Source organism: Rhincodon typus, chromosome 13, assembly GCF_021869965.1.
Source record: "Rhincodon typus isolate 14 chromosome 13, sRhiTyp1.1, whole genome shotgun sequence".
NCBI classification, from domain to species: domain Eukaryota; kingdom Metazoa; phylum Chordata; class Chondrichthyes; order Orectolobiformes; family Rhincodontidae; genus Rhincodon; species Rhincodon typus.
In genome coordinates this window covers 48,792,979-48,813,868 of record NC_063344.1, presented here as the reverse complement: position 1 = coordinate 48,813,868, position 20,890 = coordinate 48,792,979, and the positions used below count along the sequence as shown (strand labels likewise).

The following is a 20,890-nucleotide window of genomic DNA, read 5'->3' as shown; positions in this document are numbered from 1 at the left end:
ATAGTATGACTTTGTTTTCATTAGTTCTACAAAAGTTGCTGAAAATTACTCCTGTGAAATGTCCAAAACAGATCAGTAGTTGGCATGCGGCTGTACACTTAATATTATGATTTGGGCCCTTTCACAATGTGTCTAAAGTATTCCCAACATAAAATTAATTTGTATAAACAAACTCTGAGATGAACTGAAACCTTATAATTTTCAACCTGATGTAAATTCATAATAGTTTACTGCAACACCAACAAGTTATTTGTTTACCTTGGTTGACTGGACAGCTGGTTTGCAGAGTAGTGACTCGAACAGTAGGGGTTCAATTCCCACATTGGCTGAGATTACCGTGAAGGATTTCCTTTCTCTACCTCTCTCCTTCCCTGAGGTGTGGTGACCCGCAGGTTAAACCTTCTTCAGTTGTCTCTCTGTAATGAGAGAGCAGTCCTATAGTCTGATAAGACTATGGTGACTTTACCTTTCTGTTCTTCAGACCACAGTATACCACCATACTCTCCAAAGGTCAGAAAATGACTGTTAAAGTACAATTATTTAGAAAAAAATAAGAATTGAATCATACCACAAGGATTTCAAATATCTTTTGCAGAGTATATTTCTTATCCTGCCAGATCATTTGCAAAACCTGGGGAGAAAAGTAAACTTTTGTAGACTTGCCTTCATGGTTTGACTACATGAGATTTTATTGCTGCCTAGCAAATGCCAATCCTGAAACTTAACCACAGAACTAAAGGCATGGATGAGGTGTTCTATTGTCATACACCCAAATTGCACTACCATAATTGATTAGGGGATAAATTGAATGAGCAAGTTTGTGAAATACAAAACTCTCAAAGGAGTGATCTGAACTACTGTACCATAACAAACATGTAAAACAGACCGAAACTTTTAATCCTGTAAATTATAGCTGCAAAAATGTTGGTAAACTGAGAGTAATTTATGGTTTAATTAAAAATGTAGTATTTGGTGGGGGAAAGAAATTAATTTGGAAAGAAAAGTGTAGTGGGACAAAATCTGATAGGTTCAAATGTTTATGGTTGCTGTATTTCTTCCTTTTTCCTTTCTTTCATTCATGGGATGTGAGTTTCACAGCATTAATTGGCCAGAGTGACTTTTCCAAACAACAAAATGGCATCTGCACAGGGACTGACTATGACAGAACACAGTCTGCATGTGCACTCCTGACAGAACCATGTTATTTCATGGTGACATCACTATCATGCTTCAGGATAGCCAGCACATCTGCTTTCTGTAGCCATGCTGCTGGACTCTATTGAGCCACTGCTCCCTTGCCACCTGGACCTGTATAGCCACGACCCTCACCTTCCCACCCACCTTCCTTGAGTTGCAAAGCATAACCTGGAGCCAGGGCTGCTGCTCCTCCTGTTCATCCCTAACTCTTTTGGACCTCCGACGCTCATCCTCAATGTAGGATCAGAGTGATTAAGGCCTCCCAATCCTAAACTCTACTGTTTACATTATTCACAGTGCTGGCAGCACTGTTTGCTTTTTTTGTTTTTGCGCATCTGCACTGGATACAGCTTTTATTGGCCATACCTAACTGCATTTTAGAAAGTGGTGGTGGAGCTGCCTTCTGAACTACTGTAGCCCATGTGGTACAGGGGGTGCCCACAGTACAGATAGGTTGGGAATTTCTGGATTTTGATCTGGTGATGGTGAATGAGAGGCATTATAGCTCCAAGTCAAGATGGTGCGTAACTTAGAGGGGAGCTTGCATGTAGTGCCTTTCTAATGCATATGGTGCCTGAATGATCAAGGTAGTGGGGTGGCAAGGTGCCGTCAAAGAATCCTTGGCACATTACTACAGTGCATCTTGTAAATGTGCCAGCGCTGGAGAGAGTCAATATTTGCAGTGCCTTTCTAATGCATATGGTGCCTGAGTAATCAAGGTAGTGGGGTGGCAAGGTGCCGTCAAAGAATCCTTGGCACATTACTACAGTGCATCTTGTAAATGTGCCAGTGCTGGAGAGAGTCAATATTTAAGTTGGTAGTCATAGAGATGTACAGCACGGAAACAGACCCTTCGGTTCAACTTGTCCATGCCGACCAGATATCCTAAATTAATCTAGTCCCGTTTGCCAGCATTTGGTCCATATACCACTAAACCCTTCCTATTCATGTACCCATTGAAATGCCTTTTAAATGTTGTAATTGTATCAGCCTCCGCCATCATCTCTGGCAGGTCATTCCATACATGCACCACCCTCTGCGTGAAAAGGTTGCATCTTAGTTCCCTTTTAAATCTTTCCCCTGTCATCTTAAACCTATGCCCTCTAGTTTTGGACTCCCCTACCCTAGGGAAAAGACCTTTGCTATGTACTCTATCCATGACCGTCATGATTTTATACACTTTGTAAGATCAGCCCTCAGCCTCTGACGGGCCGGGGAAAATAGCCCTATCACTAATATTTCATAATTTCTGACCATTTTAAATCCATATGTTCTGTCTTCTATTCTTCTTACAAACATGACTCACATTTCAGCTATTTATAGTTCCTCTACCAATGTTTTAAATATACCTCACATGATATGGACAGCAAAGTAGATTGTATGATGGGCTGCAGTGAACTCTGTTACACTCAGTAGCTTCACGTTGCAATGTTATTATATCCTGGCTTCTCTCCGGACAAATCCTCATTGGGTCTGGAAGTGTGGGGCTGGGCAGGGAATGGAATTTTAAAGTGCCACTGAATTAATTTGTCAATCCTTGCTATACACAACATTTCTCCAGATTATATTCCATCTGCCAATTACTTGCCCGCTCAATGAACTTGTCCATGTCTGTTTACAGCCTATTTGGTTGTCTCCATAGCTTTCTCTCCCACCTGACATGGTCTTGGAACCCAGAGACATTACACTTGTTTCCTTTGTCTAAATAATTTATATCGATTGTAAATGATTATGTCTTAGCAGTGACCCTCTGGCACCCACACTACTACTAGCTCACCATGCTGGAAGTGAGGAAGAGTCATCTAGACTGGAAACATTGGCTTGTTTTTTCTTCCATGGATGCTGCCTGACCCGCTTTGATCTCCAGCATTTTTTGTTTTCAGTCAAGCTGGAAATGACCCTGTTTACTGCCCACCGGCCAATCCTCTATCATAGAATCCGTACAAAATCCCTTCAATGTGGAAACAGGCCATTCGGCCCAACAAGTCCACACCGACTCTTCAAAGAGCGTCCAGCCCAGACCATTCCCCGACCCTATCCCGGTAACGCTGCATTTCCCATGGGCAATCCACCTTACCTGCACGTCTTTGGACTGTGGGAGGAAACTAGAGCGCCCGGAGGAAGCCCATGCAGACACCAGGAGAATATGCAAGCTCCACACAGACAGTTGCCTGAGGGTGGAATTGAACCCGGTTCCCTGGTGCTGTGAGGCAGCAGTGCTAACCAATGAGCCACCGTGCTGCCCAGGACACAGCAAACTCTGTTGCACTGAGTATGCAGTTGGCCTTACCGTTATTATAATGTACAGTCAAAGAACTGTCAGAGATGGAGATGTTGGGGGAGACAGAGAGGAGCACAGAGGTAAGCAGAGAGAGAGAGAGAGAGAGGCAGGGGGGAGCAGAGAGAGAGAGAGAGAGACAGACAGAAATCGACAGACAGGGAGAACTGTAACTCTCTCCACTGTATCTGTCACTCTGTACATAAACCACCCCAAACCTCTCAATTAGATTTCAATCTGTGACTCACTTTCACACATCTGTTATACTAGATATAAACCACGCTGAACACCTCAATTAGATTCTTGTCTGTACCTTACTCCCCAGTATCAGTTACTCAAGATGGAAACAACATCAAACCCCTCAAGAACTTCTGAGGAAGGGTCACCAGACCCGAAATGTTAACTCTGTTTTTCCCTTCACTGGTGCTGCCAGACCTGCTGAGCTTTACCAGGAACTTTGTTTTTGTCCCTCAACTATACTGTTTGTAACTCACTCCCTGGTACCTGTCAAAGTACCAAATTAAGGTTGCTTTGTTCTGGCTGATGTTGAGCTTCTTGATTGTCAACAGAGTTGTACTCATCCTACAGCTGGAGAGAATTCCATCACGTTCCTGACTTGTACCTTACAGATTCTGGATAGGAATGAGGAAATGAGTTGCTCGTTCCCAGCCTCTATTCTACTCTTGTAATAGAATTTATATGGCTGATCCAGTTAAGTTTTTGGTTGGTGGAAGCTTCTAGAATGTTGATGGGAGGCGAGTCAGCGATAGTAATGCAGTTGACTGTCAAGGAAGATGGTTAGTTTCCCTCTGATGGAAGATCTGATTGCCTGGCATTTATGTGACAGAAATGACACTTACTTGTTAGCAATCAAGCCTTTGTATTGTTTAGGTCTTGCTGTATGCTGTATCCTGTTTCAGGCATGCATCCCCACTTCTGACTTAAGTTGGAGTGAAGATCATTGGTGAAGTGGCTGGAGATGTTTGGGCCTAGGACATGATCCTGAGGAACTCCTGCAATGATGGTCTGGAACTGATGACCCTTGGCAACCAAAACTCTCTTTCTCGATGTGGGTTACTCTTCCAGCCCATGAGAGTTTTGCCTTTGATTCCCATTTACTTAATTTTATTGAAACATATTTTGAGAGTTTACAATATATAGTATTATTTTGGGAACTTGGATCCTAAAGTTGAGATAAATGGGATTTTAGTTTTCATTGTTGTGAAGGTCTGATTTTTTTTAAGAAAGGATCAGAAAGTTATTTAGAACAGTAAGTTAAAGTCAGTCTTTCCAATAAATCATTTGACTGAGCAATCTACTTGATGAGATAGCTGCTGCCAATTGTTGACTTGATTTTACAATGGCAGGCCCACGGCCATAAACAGGTTCAGTTAGGAAGAAGCAGCCTGTAGGCCAACAGAGTTGGAAAGAACCTTCAGAGTAGTTGAAGTCATGGAAAAGTCATTGAATTCGCCTGTCCATGTGTCTTAGGACAGCCAGAGAGAATTGTGTGGTGAATCTGCAGAAAGTTTCCAAAAGGAAATGCTTACAACCTGGCCAGTTGAGCAAATAATTTGAAAATGAAGATAGCAGTGACTTCACCAGGCTTTAGTGCTGGGAATCTATTTTTTTACTGTTAGTGATAAGACCAAAATTTTTTACCTGTGCTTTTTTCTTCTTTTATGTAATAAATCTATGAAAGCATTTACAGCCTTGTGTGAATATGTGCAGAGACTGACCACCATGGGAACCAAATTGCAAAAATAAAACTTAATGTCTGAGAAGGCAGGTTTCACCAGTATTACCATCACATGGGATCATCATAACTCTTTATTGCCACAACTTGACAAAAACAGCCTTGATGTCATGGAGAGTCACTATGATCTCACCACTTGATTTCAGCTCTCTTGTCTTTGTATGGACAAAGGTTGTAATGAAGTCTGGAACTGACTGGTCCTGGCAGAAGCCAAACTCAATATCGGTAAGCGGATGATTTCACTTGACCAGTGGCATCTTCCGTCACTTTGTCTATGGTTGAGTTGAGACTCATGGACCAACAATTGGCCTGATTGGATTTGTCCATCCTTTTGTAGACAGAACCTATCTGGACAATTTTCTGTATTGTTCACGGACCCTTTTCTTCCAGGTTATTGCTTGATTGGCCATCACTATAGATAACTGGATGTGATAGCATTGCAGAATTCAGATCTAATCTATTGGACTTCATGCATTAGAATTAACGCAAAAATTCAATGTGTTCTTTTTCATATGATGATTATTTATCTTTATTTCCTAAGCAGTTTTGAAAGACATTGAAAAATGGGCCGCCACTCCTCAGATAGTGAAGATGATACCAGAAGTCGTCGTAAAAAGAAACACCGGAGGAAATCAACTTCCAGCAGTTCTTCAGATAGCAGAACATTCACCCGGAAAAAATCTAGTAGAAGGACAAGATCGCACTCTCGTGGTCATCGCTCCCATTCACGATCCAAGGACAGAAGGTGGGTCTTATCAGTTACATGTTATAACGTTAAGAAAGAAGAGTCATGAAGTTATGAAGAAGAGTCATACTTGATTTGAAATGTTAACTTTGATTTTGTTTCCACAAATGCTGCCAGACCTGCTGAGTTTCTCCAGCATTCTGTGTTTGGACCTGTTGTAAGATGCTATTTACAAAATCAGCCAATATACCAGAGAAACAGCCATGTCAAAGATTAACAGATATGAAATTAACATGGTTGCACTGTAAGATCCTGATTGAATAAGGGATTTCGCAAAAACATTGTTTCTATCTTGTTTTCTTTAGTTTTAGATTTACACTTTTGAGTGAAAGATTTTATCTGTTGTCGTCCCTGTTTTTTCCAAGCAATTTTCGGTTTCCCCTCATAACACATCTTGTTTTGACAAATTTCATTCTTTTCACATGTCACTACCAAATATTGTTCTTGTTTTTCTCGTTTTGTCTTTTAAGGCAAAAGACAGATCAAATATTTGGAAACAGTTGTTATTGTCAGATACAGAGCAAGCAGCCAGAATTCTTATGACCAGTTGGGCAGCTAGTTATTGTGGAGTTTGGATCTGAAGTGATTTTATTCCAATTTAGATAGTGAATAGAAATCGCTGATTGTAGGATGAATCTAGTTTAATTCACATAGGAGCACTGAAAATTCAGGCAAGTTAGAAACTTTGGAATTTGTTTTGTTACTTTGCTTTCCTTAGAGCACTGTTGTAAAAAATTGAGAATGGTATAACTGCCACACTGTTGAAACTTATTTTGCATTTCCATCTCTTTGTTTCTTTGGTTGACTTTGGAAAACTCTATGTAAAGGTGAATTCCAGTTTTTGGTGAGCATAAACTTGACAAAGTCAGGCAGATACAATAACTGAGAAGACGTTTTGTCAAGTGAGGTGAACAAAGTGGTATTTCTCTGTATTCATTTGTTTATCTATTGAAATTAGTGCTAGTTCACTATAACCAATATATTTTAGTTCAAACACTAAAAAAAAATGGGTTAGAAACCACAATTTCTTATGGAATTGAAAATGATAGTTATGAGATCCCTAGTAGCTCAGCATGTTCAGAGTATCATTTTGAAATCGAATTCAGTAAGTATGTATTCTTGGACAAAAGAATGTAACTGCTGATATGAGAAAGTTTATGAAGTCATTGGCTGATTATAATGTCAGAGAGTCATGGAGATATATAGTACGGAAACAGACCCTTCGGTCCAACTCGTTCAAACCGACCAGATATCCTATGTAAACCTAGTCCCATTTGGCCCATATCCTTCTAAACCCTTCCTACTCATATACCCATCCAGGTGTCTTTTAAATGTTGTAATCATACCAGCCTCCACTACTTCCTCTGACAGCTTTTCCCATACACGCGCCATCCTCTGTGTGAAAAAGTTGCCCCTTAGGTGCCTTTTATATCTTTCCCCTCTCACCTTAAACCTGTGCCCTCTCTCTTGCGGTTTTAAAGTTGCAGAAGATGAGTTGAACGGAAACGCCTGGTATGTTTCAAGTTATTTACTTCAAACTAATTCTGTAAATTGTTGATGTTGAAGTAGTAGTTAAGAATTACAGTATTTAAAACGTGCTATTGCACTCGTGTTTTGCTTGTTGCCAAAGCTGCACTTACATGATTTTTTTTAATTCAGCAAAGGAGATTCTATGGGTAAGAGAAAGGATTTGGTTGAAGAGTAACACAGTCGATAACTCCTAGAATCACAATTTATCAAATACTTAAATGTCAGTGCCAATATCAGAGACTTTGTCCATTATGGTAGTGTTTTCTTTAGAGAAACATGCAAGAATTTGCGATAAAGCTACCAAGTGAAGTCATCTTTTTTTGGAGTGACTGCTGTTGTAATTTTGAGGAGATTGTGATAATATTGCTCATTTAGTGGTGGCTACAAATGTGACTGAAATGAGAAGAAAATGATAAAATGTAGATGGACAGGAACACCTAATGTTCAAAAATGATAATAACTGGAAATTGACAATAAAATGATACTATCAGATTAAAAATGTGAATGGGGATCTGTTGGAGAGAATTGGGAACTCGTAGAAAGTGCAGATGGTGAGTAGGAAAACTGTAAAATAATATGGAGCATGTAGAATTTTTAGATTTGTAGTAGCACAGTTGAAAAGCAGGCCTTAAAATGTGGAAGCTCATGATAAAAATATCACTGTCAAAGATTGTAAATCATATAATGTACGATTAAAAATACTGAACATGGTTGGAAGAAAAAATGTGGTCTTGAAAATATTATGCTGATTTGATATGCTGGGTAAATGACTACAAATGATACTATATACACAACACTTACACCATCAATGATTAAAATTCTGACACTTTGAATTGTCAGTGCTTTGGTTGAAGTTGGACCTGATGTTGATATATGTACCAAGAAAAGAACAAAGCTATTAATATTTTCCTTTGAACTATTGGCTAGTATCTGTAGTACTTTCTTCTTTGGGGTAGAATATACTATTCATTTGTTCTTATCAGAATAGAATCCCATCAGTTGTCACAGGCATTTACACATGATTAACTGTGAAACTGGTTCTTACAATGATTTCTAGCTGAAGTTCTTTTTGAAATCTAAATTAAGATAAGCTTTTAAAAGACTACATCATTACAGATTGTAATATACATTAGTATATTCTATATCTTCAGACGTAGACGTCGGTCTAGCAGCAGCTCATCATATGAGGTCCGAAAGAAGCGAAGCAGTCGTACCAGATCACGGGATCGAGGGAAATCCTACAGATCACGGCGGTCCAGATCAAGAAGCAAGAACAGGAGGTATGGATAAGTTATAATTTCTATATTGCAGGGAACGGCAATCTTTGTTTTGAAGACTCATGGTTGTGCGGCATCTAGAAAGCAAACTATGCAGTCCAAGTACAAGTCAACCTTTTCAAGTTATTGCATGGGTGCAGCTATAGTGCACGTCAACAAATTGTTTGTTTATTACAAAAAACAAAATAAAAATCTTTTTACGAGGGGAGAAGGCTGAAAGCATGGTAAATTTTTTTTTAAAAGTACAAGCATGATAAACATAGGCAAAGGAACAGCTAAGCATGCCAATAAGGGCAGAACAGTCTTGATTGGTGGCCACAAGAAAGGTTAGAGAGAGAAATTTGAGAATAAATTTATGAAGGAATTAAGTGTGAGTTTTTTTCCATGTGAACAAGTAATGATGAAAGTATAAACATATGAATTAGGAGCAAGAGGCCACTTGGCCCCTCAAGCCTGTTTCATCATTCAAGAAGATTATAGCTGATCTGATCACCGGACATACCTGCTTGCTGTTGATAACATATATGGTTGGCAGAAGGATGTGAGTAATAAAGAATGGAAAGATGTCAATAGAGGTATCACTGTTGATCACCAGCATCTTGAGGCACAGAAACTTTGAGATGGTGTGGTCAGAGATTGGGGGAGAGATTTCCTTTGAAGGGTGCAAATGAATAAACACACAAATCCAGCAAAGTTGGAGGACATCGGACTAGGGAGCTTAGATTAGGGTGAAATCACAAAGGTCGAAGGGCATATTGATAATTAAGTAACCATGGGAATGTGCCACATGATATGTTTAACCAAGAGACATGAAGAATGAAAGAGAATGAGCTGAGCAGAGGATGAAAAGATGCCAGACTGTGGAAGTCAGGGTGAAACTTAGCAATTATACCTGTACTGGTGCTACAGCAGTTGTGTAGGACAAATGTTGGATGACCATGAGTGACAGGGATGGTCGATGTGATCCTTAATGGTTAATTTGGGAATTGTTCACTGGCGAGAAATGTTCAGGGGGATAATTGTGGAAGGCCAGTGACAAGGTCAGGAAGGATGGTAAAAGAGATTTGAGAAGGTGCGTGAACAAAATTATTCACCACAGAATGACCTGAGCAACCATGAGACCATGAAACATAGAAGCAGAAGTAGGCAATTCAACAAGATCATGGCTGAACTGATAATCGCCATTTCCACTTTCTTGCTTTTTCCCCACATTCCTTGACTGCATTCCTGGGTAAGAATCTGACTATCTTATGCTTGAATATACTTAATAACCCAGTCTTGACATCTCTCTGCAGTAAAGAACTTCACAGATTCACTACCCTATGTGAGAAGAAGGTCCTCCTTATTTGTGTTAGAAATAGGTAACCCCTTACTCTGGGATTATGTCTTTTGGGCTGAATGGCCTGCTTCCACGCTGTAGGGATTCTATGGTCCTGGGCTTTCCAAACTAGGGGAAACAATCAATCACCATCTATCCTGTCAAGTCCTCTATGAACCTTGCATGTTTCAACAAGGTTCCCTCTCATTCTTCTAAACTCCAATGAGTACGTGCCCAACCTTCTCAACCTCTCTTTATAAGAAAATCCCTCCAAACCTGGGATCAAACCTTCTTTGGATTGCCTTCAATACCATTGTATGTTTTCTTCGATAAAGAGGCCAAAACTGTTCACAATATTCTAGGTGCGGTCTGACTAGTGCCTTGCTTAGTTTTAGTAAAATATTCCTGTTTTTATATCCATTCCCTTTGAATGGGCACCATGCAATGCACTGTGTGAATTGAGGATTGAACATTTGCATTGTTACTCTGTAACCCACTATGAGATGATGCCATTAGGTTGTAGCAAAGGGAAGAACTACCAAGGAAGACATTTAACTGGGCTTGAGTCTATGGCAGGTTAGTAGATAAGCAGTTATAAGTGAAGAAATGTCCATTGGGGCAGAGTACTGGAACAGACGATGTTGGAAGGAATTCACAATTGGATATGGTGAACAGAGGAAAACAAATGGAGCCTGAGGGTATAAGTTCAGAAGAAGCTTTCAAGAAACATCCTGATCTTAAAGTGAAAATCCTGTCTTTAGCATTAAGAAAAATCTTGGTTCCTGATTGATGTGGTAACACTGATTCTACTCCTCAAATGAAATTGGAAATTCAAATCTGAAGAGCTAAGAAACAAACCACAAGCAGGATACTTCAAGGCATTTGAGCAATTGTTATTAAGGTTTAGTACTCTTTCCACCTTTAGTAATGGAGTCTGATTAACCAAATTTTAATTTTACAGGAGCTAGGTCATCCCCACAGTCCTACTTCCAGGAGTAGTTCCTGGCAAAGATTTATTGTGGCAACACTTTTTTTTTTTACCCATTTCCCTTTCTCAGAGAATAGTGAAATCAATCACGGCTACACTAGTTGCTGTTTTGTTCAGAATTGTCAATTTAGGCACCAACCAGCAATCAAACTGTAGATCTTACTGGTCTTTCTGGCTAATGTAAAGAAAGATGCATTCACATTTGCTTTCCTTCTTCAAAGTTTTTAACTTGAAGAATATCGTCAAATTGATACTCTTTGAATTAGTGTTAATGTGATGAAAATTAACGAAGAACTGCTTGTTCCACTGAGTTTATACTCCTATGAAACTGAACTGAGATTGTCCAAATTTCTTTCTAAGAATAGGTTTTCTAAAAATTCTTAAAACTTAATAGCTGGAAATCTGAAATAAAAACTCAAAAATTGTGAAGAATCTTAATCAGAACTAGAAATGTTGTGTAAGCAGTCCCCATTATGGGCCAGAATTAGGTGAAGGGAGCAACAGGTGAAGGTTAGAATTTGTCAAAATTAGTGACTTGTGGACAAGTTCATGAGAAAAGCTACAAACAGTTTAAAAACTGGTGATTTAATAGATTGTCTGAAAGAGGCAACACCCTCAAAAACTGTGGAGTAAGAAAATTGTTAAGTAAACTATGAAAAGCATGAGAAAAAGCATGAAGCTACCTCAAGTTGAAGTGAAAGGAGGTGGCAAGCATAGATAAGGAAATGTTGAAAATTTTCCGATTATTATTGTTCAGTACAGAGTCCCCAGAAGATGCTATAATGATGTGTGCTTTTTTAGAGGGATTTTTTTTCCCTGACCTGCTTCTCTTGAAGAGGTTATAAACTTGGTGCAGAGATGTCTGCTCCATGGAAAGCAGAGTAACTAGCTTTGGATTTTTTTAGAAATTATACAAAGGAAGCATGAGTGGGGTGGAGTCAGGCTCACACTGACCCAGGGTTTTTGTTTTGCTTTCAGTTGTTTAAATTGGGGTTTTGGAGTTGAAGCTGCTTAATACTGCTGCAAAAGCTTGAGTTCTCTCTCTGCTGTGAGATACATTCTTTCAGTATGCTGTTCTCCTGGATTAGATGAGATAACACATGAGGGAAATCTGTTTTGCTGAATTTGCCTTTGCGAAAGGTGTGTTTATGGGATGCTACTATATTGGAACAGTTGATGAGTAGTAGTTAAGTAATATACTATTGTGTTAAATATTTCAATAGAGTTAAAGTTATGTCAATTCTCTTTGTTTGTATTCTAATTGTGGTGCAAAAATAAAGTGTGTTTTGCTTAGAATCTGGTAGTTTGATCAATCAAAACACATCTGGGATACAGTGCCTTACACTTGCCTCCAAGTAAGATAAAAGTTAGGGTGTAGGCGATCTCCTTGATATGTTTTGAGGGGGTTTGGTCATGTCCCTAACAAATTAGGGGGTTTGGTCAGGATCAAAATCTCTAATTTCTGGTTGGGTTTGGGGTAATTGGACTCACACACTGACTGGTGAGTGTTGGTATTCACATTTCAGATGTTGCATTTGGTTGGTTTAAATAGGCTGTGCCTTGTATGATAATGGCTCTATCCGTGGCTAAGAGTTCGTTGGGTGTGGAAGAAGTCACTTGGGATGGTTTACAGAGGTTTGGAATTGGCGGATGTGCTGGAGTTAAGATTGCCTGTGCCCATAAGGAAAAGGGAGATGCTTGAAACAATAGATCAGCATTTACAATCAACAGAAATGCAATCAGAATAATGGGAAATGACTAAAATTCAATTACAAATAAAATAGCTTGAATATGAAAAGGAAATGAAACAGTTTGAGTGACAATTGAAAACAGAATAAAACGAACAAGAAAGAATAGCCCCAGCAAAAGAATGGGATAAAGAATGAACTTTTGAACTTCAGAAGTTGGAACTGAAAAGTGAAAGTCGTCATTTCATTTGAGAAAATAGCTAATCAAATAAAATAGCCAGTGGCCATGTGGGTATTGCTGATTCAAGCAAAGTTGGTAAGTAGAGCTAGTGAGAAGTTTGTATCACTATCAGAGGAGGTTTCTGGGGTATATGATGAGGTGAAAAAAGCCATTTTAAGTGCTTATGAGCTAGTGTCAGTAGCCGACAGACAATGTTGTAGGGATCTAAGGAGGGAACTTGGTCAAATGTATATAAAGTTTGAAAGGATCAAATCAAGTAATTTTGAGATGTGGATAAGGGCATTGAAAACAGATCAAACATTTCATGCTGTTAGAGAGACTGTTATTTTGGAGGAGTTCAGAAATTCACTTACTAAAGCAGAGAGATCTCATGTGGAAGAACAGAGAGTTAAACTGCAAGATTAGCAGCAGAAATGGCAAATGATTATGAGTTAGTTCATAAATTAGTATTTGGTTTCTGACATCAAATTCAATCTGTAAGGGATAGAAATTGAGGAACAGAGAAATCCTCAGGTGGTAAGGGAAAAGGAGATCTCCGTGAAGATATTAAAGATGGTTTACTGCAGGTTAAGAAGGAAAACCACGGTGGGGAAAAAGAAGTAAAAAATCTCAGTTGTTTACACTGTAATAAAATAGAACACATGAAGTTGCAGTGTTGGTGGTTTAGAAAAAACACTGGGAGGACAGATGTGGGAGAACAGAATAAGCCAGTGGGCTTTGTTAAAGTGGGAAAGGAAGGCAAAGGGGAAGCTAAAAAGCTGCAAAAGAAAGTACAGCCTGATCAGGAGTTGGTTGAGAAGAAAGTGCCAGACCTCTTTAAAGAATTCATTTGTGTTGGTAAGATTTACTCGTGTGCCATGAGGAACAGGTAATGAAATTAAGTTTTTAAGAGATATGAGAGCAAGTCAATCTTTGGTGAAAGATGAGGTGTTGTATGATTCAGAAGGAGTATTGCCAGAAAACGTGAATTCACGGTCAGAAGAATAGTGTTCCACTATATAAAGTGAGGTTGGAGAGCCCGGTGAAAAATGGTGAAGTGGTGGTCAGAGTAATAGGGAAATTTTCAGTTCCAGAAATACAGTTTATCCTTGGGAATGATATAGTGGATCACAGGTGGGAGATTTTTCCTGACTGTGCATTAACAATTCACAAAGCCACAGGTTGAAACAGGAAGAGATCAAAGAGTAAAGATACAGAAGTTGAAGTTCAATTGTCAGAAAGTATGTTTGATCAAATGATTGAGAAAAATCAAGAACAGTTGGAGGACAAACATATTTTTAGTTCAGAGAAGTTAGCTGAATTACAACAGAGAGATGAAAAAATAAATCAGTTGTATCAACAAGCATATACTGAAGAAGAATCTGAGTGCATCCCAGAATATTACTATCTTAAAAATAAGTCTTGATGAGGAAATGGAGACAATCACATATTCAGGCAGTCAAAAAATAGGCAGACATTTATCAAGTTGTGTTACTGGTGGATTATAGAAAGGAGGTGTTGTGGGTAGCACGTGAGTTACTTATAGGAGATAATTTGGGAGTAAGCAAAACTCAAGCCAACATGCAGAAACAATTTTATTGGCCTGGACTGCATAAAGATGTAGTTGAACTTTGCCAGACATGTCACACGTGTTAGCTAATAGGAAAATCTCGGGCTGTGATAAAACCAGCATCTTTAATATCCATTCAAGCGTTTGACGAACCTTTCATAAGAGTCTTAATAGAGTGCATAGGACACCTCTTTAAAGCAAAAGGTTTGAATCAGTATTTGTGGACCATAATCGATGTATCTACTAGATTTCCAGAGGTCATTCCATTATGCAGGATCATGGCTAAAAGGATTATAGTAGAATCATGCAAATTTTTTGCTAGATACGGACGACCCACGGAGATACAGTTGGATCAAGGATCCAATTTTACATCAACGTTATTCAGGGAAGCTATGGATAGTTTAGGAATAAAACCATTCAAATCTACTCTGTATCATCCAGAATTGCAGAGAACATTAGAACGGTAGCATCAGACTTCAAAGACTGTGTTGAGGGCTTATAGTCAAGACTATCCAGAGGATTGGAATAAAGGAATTCCATTTGTAATTTTTGCAATTAGGGATGCACCTAATGAATCAACTGAATTCAGTCTATTTGAATTGGTTTTCGGATATGAAGTGAGAGGCCACTTAAATTAGTTAGGAGAAATTGGTGAGTCAGAGTTCAGAGATTACATATTTGGATGATGTGTCAAATTTTAAGAAGAGATTAAATAGAGCAGTGAGTTGGCTAGACAGCATTTAACAGGAGTGCAGCATGTGATGAAACAGGAAGCAGATGAGATCAAAAATTCTGAATTCCACTACTGGAGATAAAGTGCTTGTATTATTACCAGTGATAGGTGAACCTTTAAAGGCAAGGTTTAGTGTGCCTTATCAAATAGAAGGTAAGTTGAATGAAGTAAATTAATTGATAAGAACACCAAATTGAAGGAAAACTGTCATGTGAATGTGTTCAAATGGTATTTTAATAGGGAAGGGAAGCAAAAGGAGAATGTGCAACTGGTTACAACTCAGAATGAAGAACCAAATCCAGATGATTCTGAATTTGACATTCTTCAAATTAAATTGGACAATGAAGAATTTCTCAGAAATTGGGATAAATTACTGAGTTATCTTCCAGAGGAAAATCAAATTGACCTGAAAAAGAGTTATTACAATCACATGGAGAAATATGCGGGAATGAGCTGGAAAGTACCAAATTGGTAAAGTGTATTGTAGATATAGGAAATGATGTTCCAGTTAAGCAACATTCTTATAGGCTAACCCTGTAAATTGGTGCAGGTTTAAAAAGAGATTGAAAGGGTGTTCAGAGATGACGTAATCAAAGTGAGCTCACCCAAGGTGATGATGCCAAAACCAGATGGTACCCAACGATTATTTTTGAATGATTGCAAGTCAATGCAGTTCCGAAATCCGATTCGTATCCTATTTCACATTTGGAAGACTGTGTTGAGAATGTCTGAGAAGGAACTTGTATTTCGAAGCTAGACTTACACAGAGGACACTGGAAGTGCTTTTATCCGAAAGAGCGAAGGAAAGATTGGTCTTTGTGACATCAAATAGACTATCCCAGTTTAATGTCATTCCGTTTCACATGAAGGATGCACCAGCCACATTTCAAAGACTAACCAATAAGGTAATTTCAGGATTACTCAATTGTGTGGTGTACGGAGACAATTTTTAGTCACACTCGGAAGGAACATTTGGAGCATCTATCGAAATTGTTCAGTCGACTTCAGGAGGCAGGCTCGGTGATAACTCTGGATAAGAGTGAATTTTAAAAGCCCACGTCATATTCCTGGGCCATATCATTGGACTTGGAGAGATGACCCAAATGGGATGTGAAAACAGAGGTTATTGGGGAATTTCCATACAGTCAACAAAAAAAGAAGTACTATGATTCCTGGGACTGAGTGATTTTTACCAAAAATTCATACTGGTTGACCTGTTGAAGAAGTGCAGAAAATTTCAGTGATGGAAGAGTTTCAGAAGGAATTTGATCGCCTGAAAGCTGTGTTGTCGACTGTTCCAGTATTAAGAACATCTACCAACACAAAGCCATTCAAGGTGGCTATAGATGCAAGTGATGTGAATGTCGACTTTGTACTTTTATAGGAATACGACAAGAGGGTAGAAAGACCTATTGGGTATTTCTCCTGCAAGTTGAATATTCATCAAAAGAAATATTCCACCATTGAGAAAGAGACCATGACTTTGGTGTTGGTGTACAATATTTCAATATTTATGTCACCATTAATGTATCAGAAACATACTGATCATAACCCCTTAATGTTCTTGGAGAAATTTATGATGAAAAATACCAGACAGTTTAGATGGAGTTTATTGTCACAGCCATTCAATTTGACAATTATACATGAGACAGGATGAGCGAACGTAATTGATGATTCAGTGTCGCGATTTTGATGACAGGAGATGTTCGGTGGTGGAAGAAACAGATTGATATGGACTGTAGTATTGATTGTTTGCATGGTTAGGATATATATATAATAAAGTAGTGTACAAATAATGTGAGAGTAAAGTCTTTGAAAATGAAGCCATCTTTATATATTGATGGTTAATTTCTTTTAAAGGGGGAGGTGTGATGATATGTGCCTTTAAAAAGGGATTTGTTCTGTCCCATTCCTCTGCACCAAGTTTACAGAGAAATACGCTTCATGGAAAGCAGAGTTAATAACTTTGAGGCTTTGTTTTTAAATTAGACAAAAGAAACATGAGTGGGTGGAGTCACACTCACATAGACCCAGGGTTTTAGTTTTGCTTTCAGTTGGTGATGTTGAGGTTTTGGAGCTGAAGCTGCTTGACACCGCTGTCTCTCTGCTCCTGCAAAAGGGGCGGCATTGTGGCTCAGTGGTTAGCACTGCTGTCTTTCACTGCCAGGGACCCGGGTTCAATTCCAGCCTTGGGTGACCACACTGTGTGGAGTTTGCACATTCTCCTTGCGTCTGCATGGCTTTCCTCTGAGTACTCCAGTTTACTTCCACAGTCCAAAGACATGCGAATTGGGTGGATTCGCCATGCTAAATTGGCAATGGTGTCCAGGGATATGTAGGTTAGATGGATTAACTATGGGAAATGCAAGGTTACAGGGAGAGGGTTGAGTCTGGATGAGATGCTCTTTGGATAGTCGGTGTGGACTTGTTGGGCCGAATGGTCTGTTTCCACACTGAAGGGTTTCTATGATCTAAAAGCTTGAGTTCTCTCTCTGCCGCTAGATTCCGAATGCCAATGTCCTAGACTGGAGGAGATAGCAAGTGAGGGAAATCTGTTTTGCTGAATTTGCCTCTGCCAATGGAGTGCTTATTGGGTGCTGCTGCATTGGAACAGACGATGAGTAGTAGTTAAATAATATATTACTTTGTTAAGTATTTTGATAGAGTTAAAGTTTTGCCTATTTTTGTTTGTAATTCAACTATGGTATAAGAATAAAGTGTGTTTCACATAAAGCCTAGTAGTTTGACCAATCAAATTACATCTGAATGTAGTGCCTTACGCTTGCCTCTAAATAAGATAAAACTTAGGACCTAGGCTATTTCCTTGATATGTTTTCAGGGATTTGGTCTCAATTAATTCTAAATAAAGTTTGACTGGAACAATGTGGAAATCTGCTGGAAGGAAGGCCAGATTGGAAACGGGAGGGAGAATTGAAATGTTTTGGTACCATACATGCTGGGATCGTAATCCACATTCATGATGAGAAGGCAATATTGTGAGTAGCTATTGAAGTAAACTGGATTGCAAGGATTAGACACAACTTGCAATGTACCCCATTGAAAGAATGTTTGAAGTGCTGAACAAAGGGTGGGGATGAAATTAATATAAGCAGTCCACTTTCCAAAGTTGCATAGGAGATATGAGAGGAAAGATTGTAGGATGTCAGGTGTAACGAAAGAAGAGGCAGAGTATCCTGAAAGGAACAGTTACTTGTGAAATCGAAGTGAAATGTAATTAGTAATGAGACCACGTTGTTGGTAGGGCAAGTGCTTGAAGATCTTCAAAATGTGGAGGCCTGTGTTTTGGAAATTCAGAACAAGCAGGATCTTGTGATGGTAAGAACATGAGAAAAGAAACTGCAGTAGACCATTTGGCCTCTTGAGCCTGCTCCCCCATTTAATATGATCATATTAAGATGATCATGGCTGATTTTCTGATTCAACTTAACTTTCTTTTCTGCATCCATATTCCTTAATTCTTTGATGGATCAAAATCTATTGATGTGAGTCTTGAACGACAATGACAGAGCCATGGACAATTGATCTTTCTGATGTCTCTGTGTAACTTGCTGTTGGCATATACCCAGAAAGTGTTATCTTTATTCACATGGTTGCTATCTCTCTTAGTTACTTCTCGTCTCCGCATGGCACTTTTTTACGTTGATGGCTTAATTTCCATTGACAACTTGACGTGTGGAAAGGTGCAGGAACAAAGTTATTCTGCTCTCCTGTTTTCTTGCTGCTGGCTGTCAACATAATGCATAGTCAATGTGCAACCTTATTTAAAAACAAACCAGTTTAAAATCTGACAAATTGTGACTGAGTAATAGAACAGCTAATTGGATTTATATAGGCCTATTAATGTTGTGAAATGGCTCTAGGTACTTCACAGAAACATAATCAGTCAAAAACTGACAGAAGGAGGAATCTGGACAAGAGTCACAGAGGTCGATTTTAAGCACTACATGAAAGGAAGAGATATGGAATGCTAAAAAGGTTTGAGGGGGGAAACTCAAGAGCTTAGGGCTCCAACATCACAACAAAGGTATATGAAGGAAGTGGGGGGTGCAGAAGAAACTGCAGTCAGGTACATAAGGATTTCTTGGAGGTGTGTAGGGCTAGAAAAAATTACAGCGATAGAAATGTGCAAAATCTGAGCATAGGGAATAAGGATTTTAAAATTGGGGCTTTGTTGGACTGGGAGCAAAGGTAGATTTACAAATATGGCTAACTGAACTTCAGTTAGGATAGGGAACTTAAAACTGTTTGGTTACCTTGTTCTTTGGAGCACATTGCCAGTAGATGATAAAATTGCAGACCAATTTGGAACAATGGCACCTTTTGATGAAGAGACAGAAAGTTCGATTCTGTAGACCGACCATTTTAATGTGTACTTAAAGGCGAACAAAGTGACTGAAGACATAATGGTACCGGCTTCTTGAGCACTGTTGGGAGTAAGACCTTCATGATTCTGAGGATTCTGGTGCAACCAGAGAAAGCCATGGAGAAGACATAGTAAGAACAATGTGATGTGTTGGGAAGTTATTTTGCACCAGAGCCACAGACGATCACAGAACGTTCCCATTTTTATGAATGGATACAACATGAAGGAGAGCCCATCACTCAGCTTGTGGTTGCCTTAAAAATGTTAGTGAACACTGCGGATTCGGAGTGTTCCTCCAAGATGCCTTGTGGGATTGTTTGGTTTGTGTGGCCTCTGCCATGAAGACATCGATGGGAAGCTGCTAACAAGGAGAGGCGTGCACATCAAGGCAGTTTTCAAAATTGCTGCCTCAATAGAGTATGGCCACCAGTTAAGCAACACAGTTGAGTAATGACGTCTAGGTGCATAAAGTAGCAGATACTCAATAGAGTGCGGTACCATCTGTAGAATGTCATTGATGTGGCAAGAGTGACAAGGACATAGTGTGTTCAGCTCAAGAAGCCTAGTACCGCAGGTCTAAACAAAATGGCCATTTTGCCCAGAATTACCGGGTACAGTTCAAACAAGAGAAGGGATGTCTAAAGGAGACAATTCAGAGACCAGGCATAAGGTACATGCTGCCAGCAAAGTAGTCGGCAGGGAGTCAGCAAGGTCTGTGGGAGAAGCAGAAGGCCTAGAGTCAGCTGAGTTTCAGTGGAACATCGTGATGGTACCAGGTGAAGCTGATCATTTCTGGGTTCTTCCCAAATTAGAGGTGAAAAATGGAAGTGGATATGGGTGCAGTGGTCCCCCTGATTCCCAATCAAAATATAGAGAAAAATTTAAAGGCACTGTCATTGAAGTGTGCTGAGATTACAATATGGACATACGTGGAATAAGGGTTGCAACTGAAGGATTGTGTATTAGTAAAAGTACAGCTATGGGACCAGTGCCTCGATAGTGAAAGGCAACACCCTGCATTATTTGGTTGCTCCTAGTTATATAATTAAAGTTAAATTGGGCTGTTATTAATAGGTTGGCAGACTCAAAAACAAGTTTGCAAGAGATTTTGGACAGGGAGAAATGAAACTGGTAGAAATTCAATTTTGCTTGAAGCGGGAAACTTGTCCAAGAGGTCTGAAGGCAAGTCCAGTAGTGTATGTAACC

General features: G+C 39.3%; 1 protein-coding gene across 5 annotated transcripts in view; it reads left to right on the top strand.

The window, feature by feature from the left end:
- rsrc1 (arginine/serine-rich coiled-coil 1) overlaps positions 1-20,890 on the top strand; it is a 380,738-nt gene that overhangs the window by 23,196 nt on the left and 336,652 nt on the right. For 3 of the 5 annotated variants that reach the window (XM_048604651.1, XM_048604654.1, XM_048604649.1), the window contains 2 exons: positions 5,776-5,976; positions 8,658-8,786. In XM_048604651.1, the coding sequence (XP_048460608.1) occupies positions 5,795-5,976; positions 8,658-8,786 (311 nt within the window). In that variant the 5' untranslated portion in view covers positions 5,776-5,794. Of the gene's footprint in view, positions 1-5,772; positions 5,977-8,657; positions 8,787-20,890 lie in introns of all 5 variants that reach the window. The other 2 variants (XM_048604653.1, XM_048604652.1) reach the window with 1 other exon arrangement.